The sequence below is a fragment of the Rhincodon typus genome, chromosome 15, assembly GCF_021869965.1.
Source record: "Rhincodon typus isolate 14 chromosome 15, sRhiTyp1.1, whole genome shotgun sequence".
Classification (NCBI taxonomy): domain Eukaryota; kingdom Metazoa; phylum Chordata; class Chondrichthyes; order Orectolobiformes; family Rhincodontidae; genus Rhincodon; species Rhincodon typus.
Window position 1 is genome coordinate 62,367,898 of NC_063346.1, and position 23,860 is coordinate 62,391,757.

The 23,860-nt window shown below is 44.3% G+C and overlaps 1 protein-coding gene across 1 annotated transcript; it reads left to right on the plus strand.

Annotated features, from left to right (window-relative positions):
- The first annotated feature begins 22,913 nt into the window (after positions 1 to 22,913).
- On the plus strand, positions 22,914 to 23,531 carry LOC125484986 (glutathione S-transferase A-like). The gene is made up of 2 exons (XM_048605769.1): positions 22,914 to 23,160; positions 23,388 to 23,531. The coding sequence occupies exons 1-2, from the start codon at positions 22,993 to 22,995 to the stop codon at positions 23,514 to 23,516; spliced, it is 297 nt and encodes a 98-aa protein (XP_048461726.1). The 5' UTR covers positions 22,914 to 22,992; the 3' UTR covers positions 23,517 to 23,531.
- Positions 23,532 to 23,860: the final 329 nt, after the last annotated feature.

A 23,860-nucleotide genomic window follows, 5' to 3' on the forward strand; every position in this document is an offset into this window, starting at 1 on the left:
TAGCAACAGAGAAATTAAAAGCAGGAATAGGCCATTCATCTCTTTGAGCCTGCTCCACCATACAAGATGATCATGTCTGACCTGCTATCTCAATATATTCTCACTTTCTCTCCATACACCTTGATGCTTTGAATATCTAAAGATATCAACTCCGAGAACTTTCATCCCCTTGTCACCCCTGCCTTAAAAAAATTCTCCTTCCATTGGCTTTGAGGGAGAGTGTACCAAAGAGTTACGAACTGCTGAGAGAAAAATTTGGTCTCATCTGTCTTAAATGAGCAACCCTTATCTTTAAGTGCTGACCACCTAGTCCTAGACTCTCCCACAAGTAGAAACATCCTCTTCATGTACTCGCTATCAAGATACCTTGGGATGTTATAGTTTCAATTATGTCAACTCCTCCACTTCTAACCTCTGGTGAATACAAACCTAGCCTGTCCAATCTTTCCTAATAAGAGGATTCATTCATTCCATGTATTAGTCTATTAAATCTTGTGAGTGGTAACTAACACGTTTACGTCCTTCCTTAAATGAGGACAGCAATACTGCACACAGTACTCCAGATGTGGTCTCAGTGTCCTGTATAACCGAAGCAGTCCTTACTTTTGTATTTAATTTCCCTCTCAATAAATTGTAAAATTTTATTGTTTTTGTACTTACATGCTGTATATACATACTAGCCTTTCGTAATTCATGCACAAGGATATCCAGATCATTTGCATCTCAGAGTTCTGTAACCTCACACCATTTAAACAAAATGCTTGTTTTCTATTTTTCCTGTCAAAATAAATAGTTTCCCATTTTCCCATATTTGCCAGATCTTTGCCCACTCACTTAACCTATCTTTCTCCTTTTGTAGCCTCCTTTTGTCTACTTTTGTACTTATCAGCAAAGTTAGTAACCACGTCTTCAGTCCTCCCATCCAAGAAATTTGGAGAAATTTTAAACAGTTGAGGCCTCTGCACTGACTCCTGCAGTACACCACACATTACATCTTGAAAAGCCATTTATGACCAATTTATATCTACTCTCTGTTTCATGGAAGAAGCTTCTCACCTGTATTCTTCCTTGGTTTCTTCCTGAGCTTTTCTGAAATTGGGTTCACGTATTTCCAGTCTCTCCATTCCTTCCTGATCACACAGCTGTTCACTTGTCTGCAATTTACTTTCTCCTTCACTTCTCACAGGCTTTGTTTCTTTACTGCAGGGGAGCTGCTCAGTTCCTGAAAATACATAACTGGAAGGCTGACAGATTGCTGGGCTTTTGTGATTGTTCTCAGTCCCCTGTCAGATTACATGCTGGTGTCTGAATGAACAGTGATGGACAATGTTTGCATTGTCAAAATATAAGAAAGTAATGGAAGCAATATCAACAATATTAACAGCAGGGTAGGACATATCAGAGAGAATAAGGAAGACTAGTGGCATATGTTGTACAATTTCATCCAGAGTGGTGACAGACATGTTAGGGGTCAATAGGAAGAGAATTGTGGGACGTATCATAACATGTTACAGTAATATTCGCTTACTTAGCAAATAGAAATTTCTGAAACTATGGCTTTGTCATTTTCTTGACTTCAATCTTACTGTTTGGCCCAAGATGCAAAGTTGGAAATGTTTTCTGTAGCTGCTTCAGCCTCACAGCCACCAGTCAATTACCAATTCATATTCCTGGCAGTTACTCTGACTCCAGATACACAGCAATATAGTTGACTCTTAACTATCATCTGAAACGGCCTAGCAACAAATGCTGGCCTTGCCAGGGACACTGGAGCCTCATTATGCCATGTAGCATTCACTTAAATCCAGAGCTGTGACCATCACTTCCAAAAGCTGTGTTTTTTAACTCACCCTGGTGATCCTCAGATTCCGTTTGCACTGTCCCATCTCCCATTGCTGACAAAGTGACTGCTGGAATAACTGAGCTGTGATTTAAACAGCAACGAAAGGAAAGTTAAAATATTTCATCATAAACCAGGTATTTCCTCTTCATCACCGACAGTCTAGCACCTTTGAACTAAATAACAATCAGTGATGCAAATCTCAGTACAATTTTACACAACTTCACAGACCTATTGTGTCTATTTGGTTGATTAATAATGTAAACAACACCGCTGTTATCAAAACATTTCCGTCAGGCTTTCTGAATTAACCTCATTTGCTCTGATTTTTGTTTTGAGTTTTTAAATAACTGATCAACCCCTTCATCAACTCAAGCCTTTTGTTTTCAAATGTCCTTACACTGACCTCCCAAACTCAATCATTCACAAACCTCAATTCATCCAACATCCTTACTAAAGTCTGCAAATGCGTAACCCACCTCTGATGCTTTCATCATCCCTAGTGGTAGGCAATAGCGTAGTGGTAACATCACTAGACTAATAATCCAGAACCCCAAAGTAATGTTCTGGTAGCATGGATTCAAAAATTCATCGTGACATATGGAAAGAATCAAATAAAAGTCTGGAATTCTAAGCTGGCCTAATGGTGACTGTGTAACTATTACAAATTGCTGTAAAAACCACCTGGTTCACTAATGGTCTTTCGGCAAGGCATGGACAGGCTGGTGGAATGGGCAGAAAAATAAGAGAGATAAATTATTGCAGAAAACTGCAAAGTGATTCAGTTTTGGTAGGTAGAATAAGGTGAGGCAATATTTAAAAAAAAGGATATTATTCTAATGAGGTTACCATAGCAAGAGGAATCTTAAATTGTACATGTACAAATTACTGAATAGCTGGACAAAGAGGGACAAAGGGTACAAAAGAATTGTATAAAAACCTGGTATGGCATCAACTAAAGCATTACGTCCAGCTTCTGACAGCACACTTTAGGAAAGATGTGAAGAGAACAAAGCAGTTGTAGAAAGATCACAAGTGCAGTTCCAGGAAGGTTAGTGTGGATAGATTGGAGAATTTGAGATTGTTCATCACTATGAAGATAAGATTGTGTGGACATTTGTTAGAGGTGTTCAAAATCACAAGCGATTTCAAATTAGAATAAACTTGTTCCCGTTTGTGGCAGCTCTGAGACCCAGAGGATACCAATTTAAGGTGATTAGCAAAAGAAGGAAAGGCAACACAAGGAAAAATGACATAGTAACTGGCTGGGAATGGGGGTGCACTGCCCAAGAGTTAGTGAAAGTAGTTTCAGTCTTGGCCTTTGAGAGAAAATAGGATAATTATCTAAACAGAAAAGAAAATTGTGGGGCTGTGGGGTAAAAGTGCAGGGATAGAGCTAAGTGAATTTCATGTGCAGGAAGCCGATAGTGAAACAGACTGAATGGCACTTTTTGGTGCTGCAGCCATTCTGTGATTCTATGGAATAGCAACTCACAAAAGGGAATTTCTTGAAGTGGGATCAGCCCAATGGTGAGAAATGATCTTGGCTCAGAAGGACAAGAGGCAGAATTTGTTTGACTGGAGATAAGAAATAGCAAAGGAAAGAAGTCACTGGTAAGATTTCTTTCTGAAGAAGGGTCCCGACCCAAAACATCAACTTTCCTGCTCCTCTGAGCTGTGTTCCTCCAGCTCCACACTGTGTTGTCATTGGTAAGAGTGGTTTCTAGATTGCCAAACAGCAACTACATCACATGATAAGTAATAAATGAAGAAATCATGGTCTTGTAAGAAAGAGACTCCCCAAAATAATACACAGCAATTTTAATTTTCACATAGATTTGATGAATCAAATTGGGAAAGGTAGTCTGGAAGATGAGTTCATGTAGCATATTTTGAAAAGTCTTTTGAAACAATATGTTCTGGAACCAACCAGGGAATAGACTGTTTGAGACCTGCTATTGTGTAATGGATCAAGATTAATTCATTACCTCATTGCAAAGGAGCCTCCAGTTAGGAGTGATGATAACATTTGAAATTCATATTCAGTATTAGCATGGGAAATGTGGATCTGAAGCTAGTGTCTAAAACTTAAGTAAGCCAATTGCAAAGATATGAAGAAAGCGTTGGCTAAAGTGAAAGTGAAAGTAGGTTAAAAGACAGCTCTGTAGAAAAGCAGTGAGAGACATACAATTTAATGAAACAAAGATATTTTATATTGATAAAGAAATACTATGATATGGATGCAACATCCATGATTATGATGGTAACAAATTTAAAGAAATGGCAAACAATGCTGCAAAGATTAGTGATAGAAAGAGGAATGGGCAAAATTTAGAAAGCAGCAAAGGATGACCAAAAATGACATAGAGTGTGAAATTATAGTATGAGTAAAGTAGCAAGAAGTACAAAAATAACAGTAAAACGTCAAAATGGAAAAGATCTGTTAAAGTAAGTGTTGGCTTCTTAGAGAGTCTGGGGAATTAATACCGAGAAACGAGAAAATGACAAACATACTGAGCAATAAAATTCTGGTAATATTCCAATGGGTTGGAAAAGTGCCAATGGAACACCACCCCCCATTTAGGAAAGGAGGGAGACGGCAAGCAGTAAACCATAGGCCAGTTAGTGTAACTTCTGTCATTGGGAAAAATGTTGGAATCCATTATAAAGGAAACAATAAAATAAAAGCAAAATACTGCAGATGCAGTGTTGGACAAACTCAGCAGGTCGGGCAGCATCTGTGGAGGGTGGGGGCGGGGGGGGACAGAATTGTCTTCGGAAGTTGCAGCTGTTTCTATTTTTATAAGAAAGGAGCAGTAGCAGGTTATTTAGAAGATCATTATAAAAAAGATCAAATCAATATTATTTCACATGATTTTATGAAAGGAAAATCTTGTTTGACAAATTTATTAGAGTTCATTGAGGATAAAACAAGCAGGATGGATAACAGGAAACAAGTAGGTGCAGTGTATTTGGAATTGGATTTTCCAAAAGGCATTCAATAAGGTCCCTAATAAAGTGCACAATTTACCTGCTCAAGGTATTGCGAGTAGTACATTAGCAAGGGTGGAAGTTTGGCTACCCAAAAGGAAGCAGAGTCAGGATAAATGAGTCAATTTTATTGGTTAATTGTAACTATGAGTGCCACAGAGATCCGTGCGGCGTCCTCAAATATTTACAATCTATATTACTGACTTGGATGAAAGGATGTGGTGTATTGTAGCCACATTTGTTTATACAAGTACAGTTAAGAAAGCAATCTGTTTGGAAGACATAAAGAGTCTGCAGTTGGATATTGAACGTTTAAGTGAGTGGGCAGAATTGGACAGATGAAGAATAATATGCAATAATGTAAGATTGCCCACTTTTACAGGGAGAATAGAAAAGGTGCACATTATTTTAATGGAGAGAAAATGGTGAATCAGGGTGTCCTTATATATGAATCACAAAAATTTGGCATGCAGCTAAAGCAAGCAATCATAAAAACAAATGGAATGTTGGACCTTATTGTAAGGGGAATGAAGTATAGAAATGGGAATGTCTTGCTCAACTGTACTGGGAATGTGAATGACGGCTGGGGTGTTATATGCAGTTTTGGTCTCCTTACTTAAAGAAGGATATGTATGCATTGGAAGTAGTTCAGAGAAGGATCATTAGGGTGATTCCTGAGATAAAGGTATATCTTATGAGGAAAGGTTCAGCAGGGACTCTCATTGAAATGTTTAAGATTTTGAAAAGACCCAACAGGGTAGATACCTAGAGGTTGTCTCTTCTTACGGACAAATAGAGAACTAAGAGGCACTTTCAAAAGAAGGGATCTCCCATTTACTGTGGAACTGAGGAGGAATTTCTTTTTCCTGAGGATCATTAGACTTTGGAATTCTTCCTTCAGAGAGTAGTGACTGCCCAGTCACTGAAAGTATTCAAGCCTGAGTTAGATTTTAAATTGACAGGGCAGTCAAAAGTCACTGGGACCAGGAAGGAAAGTGATGTTGAGACCACAGTCAAAACAGCTGTGATCTTATTAAACGGTGGCGTAGAATCAAAGGGCCAGGAGGCCTACTGCTCCAATTTCTTATGTTCTTGCATAATTGCACAGGTAATGCAAAATAATTCCAAGGAAATGGGGAAAGACAAACAAAATGGGACAACTTTGGATATAATTTTCAAAGTGCCAGAATAGATACAATAGACTGAATGTCTGCTTCTGTGGGAAATGATTCTCTGATATAGCGAACTATACCATGAATACTTAATCAGAAAATATGTGTTAAGATGAACAATCAACAATGCTTTTGAAGTTAAATAATAGTCTTATCTATTCCACGACATTAATATAATAGGACAAACTCCTCACCTGAATCCTGAGTCTTTGGCTTTCTCCTGAGGCTTTGTAGAGTTGAGTTCATGTGTCTCCAGACAAAATGCTCCTTTCTGATCAAGCAATGCGTCACCTTTCTGCAGTTTATTTTCTCCTTCACTTCTCAAAGGTTCTGTGTATTCAATGCAAGAGAGTTGCTCAGTTGCTAAAAATACATTAGCATGAAGCTGACAGAAGCTGGGTATTGTGTATTGCTCCCTTCCTAATCAGAATAAGTGCTGGAGTCTGAATGAGAGAGGTACACAGCATACCTGTTACCTCTCTACTTCTGTACTGCTGACAAAAGTGAGAGAGGCAACAGTCATTTGAGAGGGTGTGGGAAATATCAGAAAGCTTTATTCACATGACTGATAGAATTGGCTGCCAGATCACAAAGTGGTATTGAGACAAGATTGGGTTGTACTAGAAAATATTACTCAGAGTGGGTCAGTGTGCTGTGCATTATATTCAGAGTCAAGGGGTATGTTTGGCTCTTTTCCTGAAAGGAGTGTCGGAAATGTCTTGCTTACTGTTATAGTACTCTCTAATATCTATCAGCCAACATTTCAATAATGTGTGAGAGATATATTAAAGAATGTTAATCTACAAGATTATGATGTAAACTATAGAGTTATTGTGACAGGATACGAGGTGAAGTGTCTCCCTGGGAAAGAAATGCAATATGTTATCAAATATTATTGCAAAAGGAAGGGGTATATGTCAGAGTGTTAAGTGAAGGTCATAGAAAAATGGAGTCAGATATCACAGTAACTGACCCTTCGGTCCAACCAATCCATGCCGAACATAATCCCAAACTAAACTAGTCCCACCTACCTGCTCCTGGTCCAGATTCCTCCAAACCTTTTCTATTCATGTACTTATCCAAATGTCTTTTAAACATAAAAGCCTCCCTCCTCAGTATCCAAGGGCCCAAACATACCTTCCAGGTGAAGCAACACTTCACCTGCACTTCCCAGAATCTAGTCTATTGCATTTGCTGCTCACAATGTGGTCTCCTCTACACTGGGGAAATGAAGTGTAAACTGGGTGACCACTTCGCAGAACATAGAATCGTAGAATCCCTACAGTGTGGAAACAGGCCCTTTGGCCCAACAAGTCCACACCGATCCTCACAACATCCCACCCAGACTCATCCCCCATAACCCACCTAATCTACAGATGGACAGTTTAGCATGGCCAATCTACAGGTGGACAATTTAGCATGGCCAATCCACCTAGTCTGCACTTCTTTGGACTGTGGGAGGAAACCGGAGGACCCGGAGGAAACCCATGCAGACACGGGGAGAATGTGCAAACTCCACACAGACAGTTGCCCAACGGTGAAATTGAACCCAGGTCCCTGGCGCTGTGAGGCAGCAGTGCTAACCACTGAGCCACCATACCACCTAAGTTCTGCTCACAAAAAAGACCCTGAGCTACCTGTTGCCTGCCACTTCAACAGACCACCCTGTTCCTTGGCCAACATCTCTGTCTCTGGCTTGCTGCAGTGTTCTAGCTAAGCTCAACGCAAGCTGGAAGAACACCACCTCATTTTCTGCTTGGGGACCCTGCAGCCCTCCGGACTCAATATCGAGTTTGATTATTTTAGGGCCTAAACTCTCCAATGTCCTAGCCCCCTACCTCACACATCAGGCCTTGTTATCACATAGCCTGCCATTACACACCACCTGTTGTTAGTCACCAACAGTCCCCATTAACAACTATTCACCCCCCAGCCAGATCATTATCAACTCCTTTGTGTGTCCAACTGTTCTTCTCTCTCTTTAGACACTATCCTATCGTTTACTCCCTACCCCAGCCCCGTTCCTATTTTCTGCATATAACCTGACGTTTTCCCAGCTACCATCAGTTCTGAGGAAGGGTCACTGGACCCAAAACGTTAACTCAGATATTTTCTTCACAGATGCTGCCAGACCTGCTGAGCTTTTCCAGCAACTTCTGTTTTTGTTCCTGATTTACAGCATCGGCAGTTCTTTTCGTTTTTTAAACGTAATTGTGCCCACGTTCATCAATTCCTCAGGAAGTTCATTCCACATGTAAAAAAAATTGCCCCTCATCTTTTTTAAATCTCTCTCCTTAAAGATGTGCTCTCTAGACTTGAAATCCCCATTCTATGGAAAAAGACACCTACCATTAACCTTAGCTATACCCCTCATGATTGTATAAACTTCTATAAGGTCACCTCTCAACCTCCTAGGCTTCCAGCCTATCCATATTTTCTTTATTACTCAAACCTTTCATACCCAGCAACATCCACGCTTGACAAATTTGATTGAAGTTTTTGAGGAAGTAAAAGTGTTAATGAAGATAATGCATTTGATTTGGTTTACATGGACTTTTATTTAGCAAGGCTTTTGATAATGCCCCTCATGACAGACTGGTTAAGGAAGTAAGAGCCCGTGGGATGCAAGGTGAAATGGTACATTGGATCCAAAATTGTCTGAAAGACAGGAAGCAGATGGACAGGGATGTTTCTGTGACTGGACATCTGTTACCAGTGGGGTTCAGCAGGGTTTGGTGCTGAAAGCTGAGACTTTTGCTGTTTGTGTTCATTAATGATTTGGACTAAAACATAGGAGGCATAATCAAGGAGTTCGCCAATGACAGAAAATCTGGTAGAGTGGTAAATAGTGAGAAGAATATCTGTAAACTGCAAAAGGAAATCAACATACTGGTCAGATGGGCACAGCAGTAACAACTGGATTTCAACCTGGAAAAGTGTGAGGTAATATACTTGGGGAGGACTAACAAGTCAAGGGATTAGCCTATGACTGGAAAAATTCCGGAAAGTACTGAAAATTAGAGGGACTCACTCAAATCCCCAGACGTTGCAGGTAGATGTGGATAAAAAGGCATATAGCATACTTGCCTTCATTAGCCAAGACACAGAATACAAGAGCAAGGAGGTTAGAGTTAGGGTTATAAAATTTGTAAGCTGCTGATTAGACCGCAACTGCCAAACTGTGTGCAGTCCTGATCCATTATAAGTAAAATGTGATTGCAGTAGAGGAGGTGCAGAGGAGATATACCAGGATACTGCCTGGCTGGACAGCCAGGCCTGGCCTACAAAGAAAGATTGGAGTTGTTTTCCTTGGAGTACCCAAGGTTGAGAAGTGATACAATAGAGGTGTATAAGATTATGAGGAGCACAGGAAGGCACATTTTCCATTAGCAGAGGAGCCTATAAACAGGGTATTTAAATTTAAGATAAAAGGTAGAAGGCTTAGAGGAGATTTGAGGAAAAGTTTTCACTCAGAAGAAGGTAGAAGTCTGGAACTCACTGCCTGAAAGGGTGCTTGAGTCAGAAGCTCCCATAACATTTAAGCAGCATGCATGTACTCTCTTGCATTGCTGTAGCCTCCAGGGATATGAGTCGAAAGCTATGAAATGGGAGTAGTGTATTCAGATCTTTATTGACTGGACTGGATTGAGATGTATAAGATTATGAACGATATCGACAGTGTCAATAGAGTGCAGCTGTTCCTTTTTGTTGAGGGGTCAATCACAAGGGGGCATAGTTTTAGGGTAAGGGGCAGGAAATTCAGAGGGGGTTTGAGAAAAAACCTTTTTACTCGGAGGGTGGTGGGAATCTGGAAAACACTGCCTGAGAAGGTAGTGGAGGGTAGAAACCTTATGAACTTTAAAAAATATTCGGATGAGCACTTGAAACATCATAACATTCAAGGATATGGGTCAAGTGCAGGAAATTGGGATTAACATGCCTTTAGTGGTAGTTATGTCGGTGCACACTCAATGGATGGAAGGGCCTTTTCTGCACTGTATGACTCTATGGACATGTGGGGCAGAATTGCCTCCTTCTGTACTGTAAACTTCAGCTAATCTAGAAGTGTGTTCCTGTGTAGGAGGTCAGATAGATTAGTATTGTATGGACTATGGATTATATCTCAACTAATTGTGAGATTACCCTATGGTGTTTATTGTTCCTGAAATGTGGGGCTTGATTGTAACACTGCTACCTATTACAGTGCTGTAATATTACAGATTTTTTTGCATCTCGAGCAGCTCCGCAACCATCAGTCAATTTCCTTTCGTTCAGAAATGCAGAAGAGCTGATGCCCACAATATACACAACATCAATGTTACAGAAATACTGGGTAAATAATGGAATATCTATCAGGAATAAGAGCAAAATACTGCAGATGCTGAAGATTGAAATAAAGATAAATCAAACAGTGTAAAAACCCAATAGGTCTGGCAGCAGCTGTGGACAGAGAAACAGAGTTAACATTTTGAGTTCAATATGACTCTTCTTCAGAACTGAGTTCAATTAGGTTACAGCATATGTCCATTATATTTCCCGTTTTCATTCAATTCCCTTTTGGATGTTATCACTGAAAATTCTTCCACTAACTTTTCATGCAGACTTTTTGTTCACTCTTAAAAAAAAATCAGTCATCTGAATTATAGCAGGCACATATTTGGAGTACATGTTCCCGAATGATGCAGTTTTATCAGCAGAAAGATTTAAATGCTCCAACATTTAGTTCTCACCATGAAAATAGTCCAGTTGAAGTAGAAAATATGATCCTAATCTTTTTCTAGATACAAAATATATTTTCAAAAACAGCTTGTTGAAATGGCTTAATGTGCAAGCACTCAATTACAAATTTATGTTCTAAATTAAGACTGTTTACAAAAATTAGAAAAATGTTCCAGTCTGAGATGAAACTAATATTGTTCTCTGCAGTTCTGGACTCAGAACTGTCTCTATCCACAGATGGTGCAAAACCAACGCAGTTTCTTCAGCACTCTGTTTTTAGGTCTATTGGGAATGTTCTGTCCACATCAGAGTCACATTATTGAAATGAATGGGGCAAAAGATGTTGTCAATGGAGACACTTGTGCTTTGACACAAGCTATGGTGTGGCAACTGCTTAGATCCAAAGGTATCCACATTTCTAAAAGCTGCTCCCTTTTACTCACCCTGGTAATCCTCAAACTCTGTTTGATCTGTGCCGTCTCCCATTGTTGAAGACATTTGCATCAAAATAAATTATCTGTAACTGAGTCAAAAACAAAAAATGGAGCATTAAGTTGATTTTCAAATAATGTTTTATGAAATATTACTTTTTTTAATCAAAACCAGCAGTGTAACTTTAGCATCTCATGTGTAACTTTAGCATCTCAACCAGATCCACCAACACTGCAAAGGCTGCAGTAGGATCCACTAAAACTGCAATCACATCCACTAAGACCATATTACAATTATACACACCAATATCGAAAAGGGAGCAGACAAATGCACCAATGCTGCAATGACTGCCATCAAATCCACCAAATCTGCAAAGACTGCAATTAGACACACCAATATTGCAAAGGAAACAATCAGATAGAACCATTCGGCAAAGACTGCAGTCAGATACACCAATATTGCAAAGACTCCAATCAAATACATCAATACTGCAAAGGGAGCAGTCAGATTCAGAAGTAGTGAAAAGACAATAGTCAGATGCGCCAATACCGAAAAGATAACATCAAATACACGAATACTGAAAAGAAAGTAGTCAGATCCACATATACTGCAACACCAGCAATCAGATATACCGATACTGCAAAGACAAACAGATACACAGCTGTTCAGAGAAAGTTCACTCGACTGCTTCCTGGAGTAATAAAGAAGTTGTCTTATGATGGAAGAATCACAGAATTGTTACAGTGTAGAAGGGGACTATTTGGCCCATCATGCCTTCACTTGATATATTAACTAATGCAATCTCCTGCCTTTTCCCCATATCCATGCACACCATTACTATGCAAATAATCATCCAGTGCTCTCTTGAATGCCTCAAATGAATCTGCCTCCATCACATTTCCAATCAGGGCATTCCAGACCCTAACTACTCGATGTGTTAAGTTTTTTCCTCACATGACGCTTGCTTTGTTTGCACATCACTTTAAATCTATGCTCACTCTTTCTTTTTCCTTTTACAAGTGGGAGCAATTTCTCTCTATCTATTCTATCCAGCTTGCTCCTGATTTTGAAAACCTCTATGAAATCTCCTCTCAGCCTCAGCTGTAGCCTAACAAACGTCTTGTACAAGTTCAACATCACCTCCTTGCGCTGGTACTCCATGCCCCAATTAATAAATTCAAGAACAGTGTCTGCTTTATTAAATGCTCACTGTGCCTATCCAGTAATCCTCAATAATCTGTGCACATATACACCCCGGCCCCTATGCTCTTGCACCCCCTTTAGATTTGTACCCATATTTTGTATTGTCTTTCAATGAACCTAATTTATGACCTATCTGCCCATTCCAACAACCTGTCAATGTCCTTTTGAAGTTCCACACTGTCCTCCTCACAGTTTACAAAGATCGGGCCAGTATCCAATTGAGTTTAGATGAATCAGCAGTAACCTTACTAAAACACAGAACACGGAGAGGCTGGACAAGCTAGGGTTGTTTTCTCTGGACTGGCAGAAGCTGAAGGGAGATATGTCAGAAGTTTATAAAATTATGAGAGGCACAGATAAGGTTGACAGCCAGAATCTTTTTCAAAGAGTTGAAATGTCTAATACTAGAGGGCATTCATTTAAGCTAATTAAACGTTCAAGGGGATTTTAGATACGCACAAGAATGAGCATAGAATGGAGGGATATGGACATAGACAGAACGGATTAGTTTAATTTAGTGTCATGTTCAGCACAACAACATGGGTCAAAGAGATAGCAGGAACTGCAGATGCTGGAGTGGAGATAACAAAGTGTGGAGCTGGAAAAATTTCTGAAGAAGAGTCCTGACCCGAAACATCAGCTTTCTTGTTCCTCTGATGCTACCTGGCCTGCTGTGTTCCTCCTGCTCCACACTTTGTTACCATGGGCCAAAGGGTACTGCGCTGTACTGCTCTATGGTCTAACATGTTGACAGGTTTTGACAGGGTGTATATTGACAGATGAAAGAGAATGTGGAAGAGGTTGGGTACTGAATATTTCTAGGGTTGAATTAGGTAAATTATTGATTGAAGTAGGAGTCACATGCTATGGGTGACAGATATAAAGGAAGAGGTTGAAAGTAGAAACCACAATCAGTTCAATTGTGATCTTATAAAATGGTAGTGCAGAGGGGCCAATGACAACTTCTAACTTATATGGCCGTAATACGGAAATCATAGTCAATTAAAAATTTGGAAGACTGAAGCTACTCCCTTCATTCCCAACCATGTGGTCAGTTCCCTGATCACCAACTTTGTCCTATTCCATGGCTAATGCCGGAGGCTAAACTAGTCTTTTTGAATATTCTGACCTCTGCTCCCTTGCTCTCCTCCTTGTATGCAATTCCTTCTGTTCTCCACTCTTTCTCCCTCTGACCCCCTCCTTTCCAACCTTGCCCCCACACCCTTCTTACCTCTGCCCCTATCCCACCTCATTCTGTCCATTTCTCTTCCTCGATCCCACCCATGTCCCATCCCTCACTCTGTGCTCTCCTTCCAGCTGTCTCCTACAATTCCATTAGAGTTACGCATTATCCCACTCCCGCTTCCAAACCACCCCCTTCTTTTCCCATCAACCCCCTCCACTTCCTCTCTGTTATCACCCTTGCCTCTCCATTACTCTCCTTGCCTCTCCCCTCCTCCGCATAACCCCCTTCCTTCCTCCCAATTAAATCCATTCTCTCCCCACCTTCCCATTATCACCAACTCCTCTACACTCTTTTACCTCCCCTTCCTCCCATTAACCCAGTCTCCTCCCCACCCGAGCATTAACCCTCATTTACCCTCCCTTCGTACCGATTATACCTCCAGCCTTCCCCGACATTACCCCCTCAATTCCTCCCATTACCTTGCTTCCCCTTATTCCCACTACCCCATAATTTACCCACCCCCCCTTAACTCCACTCCCATCCTCATAGTCACCCTCCTCCCTTTTACCCACCTGCACCTCCCTACACATTACCTTCTTCTCCTCCTATCCACTACACCCATCCTATCTGCACGTTATACCTGTTCCCACCTCCCTAATCACCCTCTCCCCTCCAGATTAACCCTCTCCCCTTCCCACCCCTGCTGTCTCCATTAAACCCGTCCCCTCCCTGCCTCACTCATTAACCCCTCCCCTCCCCACTCCTCCTCCCCATCGTAACCCCGCCCCTCCTCCCTGCGCCGTACCCCTTCCCTCCTATCCCCTTGCCTCCTCTCCTCTACCCATTGCATCCTCTTCCCTCCTTTCCCCTCGCCTCCTCTCCTCTCCCCGTCATACCTCCTCCCCTCCTCTCCTTGTCTTTCCCCCCCCCTTCCCTCCCTTCCCCCTCCCCCCCCCTCCCCTCCCTGCCCCGTCATGCTCCTCCTCACCTGTCCCCGTCATGCCCCTCCCCTCCTATCCTCGTCATACCCCTCTTCTCCTCTCCTTGTCACACCCCCTCCTCTCCTCTCCGCTCCTGTCTCCGTTGTGCCACTTGCCCTTCTCCCCTATCCTGTCCCCGTCGTGTCCCTTGCCCTTCTCTCCTCTCCTGTCCCCATTGTGATCCTTCCCCTCCCCTCATCACCCCGTCGTGCTCCTTCCCCTCCCCTCCTCTGTTACCCCATCGTGCTCCATCCCCTCCTCTCCTCTCGTCACCCCTTCGTGCTCCTTCCCCTCCCATCCTCTCGTCACCCCTTCGTGCTCCTTCCCCTCCCATCCTCTCCTCTCCTCGTCGTACTCCTTCCCCTCCTCTCCTCTCCCTGTCGTGCTCCTTCCCCTCCCCTCCTCTCCTTTCCCTGTCGTGCTCTTTTCTCTCCTCTCCTCTCCTCTCATCTCCCCATCGTGCTCCTTCCCCTCTGCCCGTCGTGCTCCTTCCCCTCCCCTCGCCTCCTCTCCTCTCCCCGTCGTGCTCCTTCCCCTCCTCTCATCTCCCCGTCGTGCTCCTTCCCCTCCTCTCCCCGTCGTGCTCCTTCTGCTCCTCTCCTCTCTTGTCCCAATCCTTATGCTGTTAGCCCCTTCCCCTCCACATCCTGTTAACCTCTTCCCATCCTCACCCTGTAAACCGCCTCCCCTCCTCACCCCGTTAACCCCCTTCCTTCCTCACCTCCCCTCACCCCTTTAACCCACTCCCCTCCTCACCCCGTTAACCCCGTCCCCCCTCACCTCATTAACTCCCCTTCCCTCCTCACCCCATTAACACCCTCCTCTCCCCTCCTCTTAACCACCACCCCTCCTCTCTACCTGCTCCTCCTTTCCTACCCATTGACCTTCATCCCTATTTCCCATTATATTCCTCCCATCCTTCCCATTCACCCTCTCCCCTCGTCTCCCTATTTTCTCCTCTCCCCATTAACCACTACCCTTTACCCATTAAATACCCCTCTCCCCATTAACCCCCTTCCATCCTCTCCCCTCCCCATTAATCCCCCTCCCCTCCACTCCCATTTTTCCCCTCCCCTCCCATTTCCATTGACCCCCTCCTGTCCCCTGCTCTCCTCCCCCCATTAACCCCTCACCTCCACTCCCCACCTCCCCATTACACACCAATTCACTCCTCTTTGTGACCACCCCATTCCATTTACCCCACTTCCTTCCCATTACCCCTGTATCTTGCTCTCCTCCTAAAGCCATTACATTATCCTCCCTGTTTCCCTTTTTCTCATTACCCCATTCCTCTTCTCCACATTAACCACCTGGCCCTTCCCTACATTAAGACTTCCATCCTACCCATTATCCCCTCCCCATTACCTGCTCACCATTACCATCCATCCCTGTACACCCCTCCCCTGCTCCCGATTAATCCACTCTTCTGCCTTCTTCACCACCACCCCTGCTCTTCATTGTCACCCTTCCCTCCCAATTAACCCATCCATCCTCCTCCCTATTACCCGCCTCCCCTTCCTATTCTTGCCTCGGCTCCTATCCCCTTCACTCCATTACACCATCGTCTCTTACCACTCCCATTCCCAACTCCCAATTCCCCACCACTGCTCCTTCCCAACTCCTCTTTACCATCCATTCCCTTACAACCCTTTTCCTCCTATTCTCTCCACAATTAACAAAGTCCACACCTCTCCTCAACATTACCTACCGCTCCTTCTCGCCATTACCCTCCTCCTTTCCCTACCCTTCAACCATTAAATACCCCTCCACTCCACACCCTCCATTCATCCAAACTGATCCCTCCTCCTGCCAACTACACCCCACCTTCCCCACCCCTCTCATTACCATGCTGCAACTGGTCCCCATTAGACCCCTACCCTCCTCCTCCATTACCTCCCCTCTCCTTTCCTTCCCATCAACCTCGTACTGTAGCCTCCTACATGTTACACCTCTCCCCTTCCTCCTCTGTTACAACCCCATTAATCCCAACACGCCTGATGATTACCCTCCTCGCTTTTATCTACCCGCTCCTCCTTTCTAACCCACTGACGTTCATCCCTACTTCCCATTACACCCCTCCCCATTAACCCCCTCCTTCTCCCCATTAGCCACCTCTCCACATCACCTCTCACCATTGCCTTCCCCTCCTCCCTATTACACCCCGTCCTTGCCTTTACATGCCTGTCCTCACAATGACACCACTTCCCCTTTACTCTCCTCGCCATGTCTATTCTATTGCCCCCCTCTCCAATTTACATCCCTCCACTCCTGTCCATTCCAAGCCCATCCACTCACCTACCTCCCCATTTCACAACCTCACCTCTACACAATCCGCTCCTCCCCACTACTCCTCCAACCCCACACACACAATCCCCTCCTCCCCATTACTCTTCCATCACCCCCCGCGCTCTTTTCTTCCCCCTCACACTCACTGTCTATCCCTAGCTCTCGAGTGCAGGACGCTGCCGGTTGCCGGGGAAACAAACCGTCAGGCATCCCACAATGCCCCGCGGCGCCTTTTGCCCACCACTTCCGCGCTTCACCGTGCACATGCGCACTGCCGGTTGCCGGGGAAACAAACCGTCAAAACATCCCGCCGCTCCAGCTCCCCCACCTCGCCTTCACTGTGCGCATGCGCGATGCTGGTTCGGAGCGGCGGTTTATTTTGGTTTGTAATCCATTGTCCATTGGAAATCGTCAGAAAAATACCGTATACTTTACCCTGCAGCAGTTCAATCTCCTGGACTTCAAGCTTCTCGGAGACCACTCGGAATGCTAGTAGTAACCAGGTCACTGCCTAGTAGTAGGTCAGTCCCATCCGCAGACAGTCTCATGGTCGTTGTTTGTAACGCAAGGTTGTACTCCAGATACAACCACGGGTAAAGACGGATGGTCTCCCCTCCTTTAATCCTCTTTACCAGCACCTTGGCACTTACTGCACTCTCTGGCCGTAAGATCACGACTCGGTTTTCTATCGCTGCCCCCCATCTTTACCTTTTCCAGTCTGTTTGGGGTGACTGGGGAGGATTTCTTCTCGAACGGGGTGGTTTGTGGATTAGCTCATAATCATCAGAAAGTGTGGCACCCTGCCTCGACCCACTCAGTCTCTGTTCCTCAACGTGTTTTCTTAATGGAAGGGGCAAGAGTTTTTAAATTACTCAATGAGAATCATTTATAGAGTCATACAGCTTAGAAATAGACCTTTCACTCCAACTCATCAATGTCAACCTGATATCCTAAAGTAATCTAGTCCCATTTCTCCCATAGCCCTCTAAACCCTTCCTATTCATACATCCATTCAAATGCCTTTTACATGTTATTGTACCCGCCTCCACCACTTCCCCTGGCAGCTCATTCTATTCATGCACCACCATGTGCGTGCAAAAGTTGCTCCTCAGGTCCCTTTTAAATCGTTGCCCTCTCACCTTAAACTTATGCCCTTTTGTTTTGAACTCCCCTACCCTTGGGGGAAAAACACCATGTCTAGTCACCCTAACCATGCCCCTCATGATTTTATAAACTCCTAAATGGTCACCCCTCAGCCTTTGACTCTCCAGGGAAAATAGCCCCAGCATACCAGGAGGGGTGGCACGGTGGTTCAGTGGTTCCCCTCCCATCCTCTCCTCATCGTACTCCTTCCCCTCCTCTCCTCTCCCCGTCGTGCTCCTTCCCCTCCCCTCCCCTCCCCTCCCTCTCATGCTCTTTTCTCTCCTCTCCCCTCCCCTCCCCATCGTGCTCCTTCCCCTCTGCCCGTCGTGCTCCTTCCCCTCCCCTCGCCTCCTCTCCTCTCCCCGTCGTGCTCCTTCCCCTCCTCTCCTCTCCCTCCTCTCCTCTCCCCGTCGTGCTCCTTCCCCTCCTCTCCTCTCTTGTCCCAATCCTTATGCTGTTAGCCCCTTCCCCTCCACATCCACGGTTGAGGGCGTTCTCTCCCGCATTTCCCGCAACTCATCCCTCACACCCCCTCCCTGCAATAACAACCAAAACAGAATCCCCCTCGTCCTCACGTACCACCCCACCAACCTCCGGATCCAACGCATCATCCTCCGACACTTCCGCCATCTGCAATCCGACCCCACCACCGAAGACATTTTTCCCTCCCCACCCTTATCTGCTTTCCGGAGGGACCACTCTCTCCATGACTCCCTTGTCCGCTCCACACTCCCCTCCAGCCCCACCACACCCGGCACTTTTCCCTGCAACCGCAGGAAGTGCTACACCTGCCCCTACACCTCCCTCCTCACCCCCATCCCAGGCCCCAAGAAGACTTTCCACATCAAGCAGTTGTTCACCTGCACACCCGCTAATGTGGTTTACTGCATCCGCTGTTCCAGTTGTGGCCTCCTCTACATCGGGGAAACCAAGCGGAGGCTTGGGGACCACTTTGCAGAACACCTACACTCGGTTCGCACTAAACAACTGCACCTCCCAGTCGCGAACCATTTCAACTCCCCCCTCCCATTCCTCAGACGACTTGTCCATCCTGGGCCTCCTGCAGTGCCACAACGATGCCACCTGAAGGTTGCAGGAACAGCACCTCATATTCCGCTTGGGAACCCTGCAGCCCAATGGTATCAATGTGGTCTTCACAAGCTTCAAAATCTCCCCTCCCCCTACCGCATCCCAAAACCAGCCCAGCTGGTTCCTTCCTCCCTAACCTGTCCTTCCTCCCACCTATCCCCTCCTCCCACCTCAAGTCCCACCCCCATCTCCTACCTACTAATCTCATCCCGCCCCCTTGACCTGTCCGTCCTCCCTGGACTGACCTATCTCCTCCCTAACTCCCCACCTACACTCACCTTTACTGGCTTCATCCCTGCCTCTTTGACCTGTCTGTCTCCTCTCCACCTATCTTCTCCTCTATCCATCTTCTATCCGCCTCCCCCTCTCTCCCTATTTATTTCAGAACCCCTTTCCCCTCCCCCATTTCTGAAGGAGGGTCTAGGCCCGAAGCGTCAGCCTTTCTGCTCCTCTGATGCTGCTTGGCCTGCTGTGTTCATCCAGCTCTACACCTTGTTATCTCAGTGAAACAGAAACATGTTGAAATCCGGGGTCTGCCACAATCCTGTTTGTGGATTTTGGTAAGGAGGTAGAAGCAATCTGTGCAGGGTTGGGGGACAATGATGTGGGAAGCTACAAAGAGGAAATCCCTGGAGAATGTGAAGTCAGTGATAGTTCTGGAATCAACAGCCTGATGTTTGCTGGTGGGGTCATGGACCCAAGGGTGGTGAGTGTTGGCATTCAACCTCTGCAAGGTAGAGGTTAGCACACCAGACATCAACAGCACTACTCCTATCAGCAGTCTATTCTCCATGTAGTTAGCAACCTTGTTTGGAGTGGGGATCATGAAACCAAGCATAAGTCTACCCAACATGTCAACTTCCAAGCGCATATTGGACAGGCCTCCTGGGAGGTGAAGGGATCTTTCTGGTTGCTTGCCTCTTCTGAAGTCTAGTTGCAATGCCAATGTCTCTTATTACAATTCACACTTTGCATGAGCTGTAGTTATGACAGGGACTGGAGTGTGCAGTGGTTATTGACACAATTATTTAATCCTATAAGTTTATTTGCTATCTTTTATGCTTGTGGCTTTTTTAGTTTCAGTTGTACACCTTTAAAAGGCAGCACTTTTCATGTGTCTTAGTTTAGGGGAAGCAGTGGCGACATGGTTGAGTCACTGGACAAATAATCCAGAACTCAAATCTAATGTTCTGGGGACATGTGTTTGAATCCCACCATCGTAGGTGGTGAACTTTGAATGTGATTTAAAAATCTGGAATAAAAAATAAAGCTTATCTAATGGTGACCATATAGCCATTGTCAAATGTTAAGAACAAACACAGAATCCCCACAGTGTAGGGACAGGCCCCTCGGCCCAACAAGTCCACACTGACCATCCAAAGAGCATCCCACCCAGAGCCATTCCCCCACCCTTTTCCCTGTAACCCTGCAGTTCCCATAGCTAACACATCTAATCTACAGATCCCTGAACACTATGGGCAACTTAGCATGGCCAATCCATCTAGCCTGCACATCTTTGGACTATCGGAGGAAACACACACAGACACAGGGAGAATGTGCAAACTCCATAGAGATAGTTGCCAACAGTGGAATTGAACCCAGGTTCCTGGCACTGTGAGGCAGCGGTGCTAATTACTGAGCCACCGTGATTCACAAATATCCATTAAGGGAAAAAAATCTGCTGTCCTTAGCTGGTTTGGCCTATATTTGACTCTAACTCCACAGCGATGTAGTTGACTGACGACTGACCTCTGACATGGCCAATCAGTTCTGGGGCAGTTAGGTATGGGTAACAAATGCCAGCCTTGCCAGCAATGCCCACATCCTGTGCTAGAATTTAAAAAAGGGTTTGCTGACTCCACATTGACTTATGTAGAAAGTTAATGATGAGGATTCCATTGGGATTGAACAATTACTTCCACAGTTTTTAGGAATAACTTCATTTTTTTTCCCGTGAACACCTCCTTTACTTATTCTGTTACCACCTCCTTTTGCCTTGCTTGTTTATGATTTAATTTCTTCTTCCTTTCTCCCCTCCCATTTTTCCTGTTGTGTTACAAAACCTGCCTAACTCTTCCAATCTGATGAAAAGATATTGACCTGAAATGTGAGATAACAAGGTGTAGAGCTGGATGAACACAGCAGGCCAAGCAGCAGCAGAGGAGCAGGAAGGCTGACATTTCGACTAGACCCTGCTCCTCTGATGCTGCTTGGCCTGCTGTGTTCATCTAGCTCTACACCTTGTTATCTCAGATTCTCCAGCATCTGCAGTTCCTACTATCTCTAGACTTGAAATGTGAACTTTGTTTCTCTTTCCACAGATCCACCTTAAGCCCCAGAGTAATTGCTGCATGTTGCTTTGATTACACGATTTGGATGTTATGTGTCCTTTAATTTGGTCATGTTTAAATGATCACAATAGTTTTATTTCTTTCCTTGGGTATCCATTTCCTCATTGATGCAGTAGCCCACTGTTCCTCTCATAGTTAACTGAACACCAGTGTACAGGCTGGAATGCATTTCTGTTACCTCCAGAAAGCTCGGGCAAACCTTCAAACACTCAGTTGTCACGGAGACAGACAGACTGCTTCTTCTCAAAACATTGGTCCCTAACACAATTTGCCAGGATTCGTAGAGAGTTGCGTAATTCTTTGCCTGTGTGAGACCATTTCAGTTTGGTTTTTCTAGGTATCATGAGCAAGTGATCATGTAGAACCGCGCTGCACTCCTGTGTAAATCTTTCCTAGGGGTCGGAGAGAGGAGCAGGAGGGGGTAAATGGTTTTGTGATGCAGTCATAATCTTCCTACCTCTGGGCCCAGAAGGTCCAGGTTCAGGTCTCCAGGGATGGGTCATAACAAGTCTGAGCAAGTTGATAAAAAGTAATCAGGGGTCTTATGACGCATAGGAAGTGTCCCTATTTCGATGACAGAAGGTAATAATTGCTTATTGCATGATATTCAAAGTCAAACATTTTGATTAATTGTAAAATCTTCAGCATGCATGCTGTGCAAGTTCACCAGGTAACAGGGATGGCAAATGGAATGTTTGTCTTTATTTCAAGGGGAATGGAATATGAAAATAGGGCAGTGTTGCCAAAACGATACAAGGCACTAGTCAGACCACAGCTGGAATACTGTAAATTGTTTTGGGCCCCTTATGTAAAGAAAGAAATACTAGCAGTGGAAGCAGTCCAGAGAAGGTTCACTTCACTGAAGGTCAGATTGTCTTATAAGGAGAGATTGAGTACATTGGCCCTGTATTCATTGAGATCTAGAAGGATGAGAGGTGACATCATTGAAACATTCAAGGTTTTTAGAGGATTTGACATGGTAGATATGGAAAGGTTGCTTCCTCCTTTAGGAGAGCCTAGGACCAGAGGGCATAATCTCGGATAAGGGGTTGCCCATTTAAAATAGAGATGACTAATTTCTTCTCTGAGGATTGTGAATCTGTGGAATTCATCACTGCAGAGGGCTGTTGAAGCTGGAGTAATTAAGTATTTTCATGTCTGAGATAGATAAATTTTTAATAAGTAATGAAATCAAGGGTTAAGGGGAAAAGACAGGAAAGTGTAGTTGAGGATTATCAGATCAACTATGATCTCATTGAATGGCAGAGCAGTCTCAATGGGCTAATGGGCTTCTGTTCCTAGGTCTTATATTATTATAGACCAACAGGTAGTCCCATTCTCTCTCTCAGAGACTTAGTCACTGTCAGCAAAACGATCTTATCAATGGAAGCCAAAGTTCTTTGCAATATTTAATCCAGGTGAATGGGCACACTACTTTTTTGATTTATTTTTGCAATGTCATTTCCTTAATTGCGATATTGTTGCTGATCAGCTGACTTTAGGCTGAGATAAAACGGTGGGTGCAGTGATGACAGTGCACAAAAGGGTTTGGTGTGGAGATAGTGTGCGTGCGTGAGTGAGTGAGTGCGTTCGTTGTATAATGGCCGACAATACTATATTTTACTGGGGCTCGGGCTCCCCTCCCTGCTGGAGAATCATGATCGCCTTGCAAGAGAAGAAACTATTTGGGATCCCGCAGAAATTGCTGAGTTTTGACAAACAGGAGCACAAGTCATTGGACGTGCTGGCTATAAACCCCAGAGGACAAGTAATAACCATCTTAATAACCTCAACAGAATTCTCTAATCAATTCGTAGCCTGTAAAAAGATATAGTCGCTTTTAATCCAGTACATCCGCCTCAGTTCGCTGTTGTCAAACTTTTTAAATCGGGAGGTACAACTTTCTAGTCATTCTTTAGTTGAAACCTGTGCGGGATTTTCGGCCTTGTAAAGTAATTAGTTCCAATCTGTACCCTTTTTTAAAATATATTTCAGCTCCCAACTTTCAAGCATAACGGGAACATCGTGAACGAGTCTTTCGCAGCCTGCATGTACCTGGAGGTAAGAGTCAACCAGATCAAAACGAGAAGTCACAGCGTCAATTGCCAGTCGTCTCACGCTTAAATTATCTGCGATTTTTTTTTCGTTCCGAGACCATACAGGGCTCCCCCGATGGTTCACTCGATACACACGAACCCGGAAGTCTTAAAACTGTACCAAAGTCAAATGCGCAGATTGCTGGAAATCTGTAATAAAAATCGAGAATTGCTGGAAATACTCCACATGGGAGTAACTAAGGCAGTCATTGAGCTTCTCCTAGCTATTGGTCGAAAAATGGACACAAGTCTAGGAAGGAAAAATAGCATGAGATAACAAGGTATAGAGCTGGATGAACGCAGCAGGCCAAACAGCATCAGAGGAGCAGGAAAGCTGACGTTTCGGGCCTAGACCCTCCTCCAGAAAGCTTT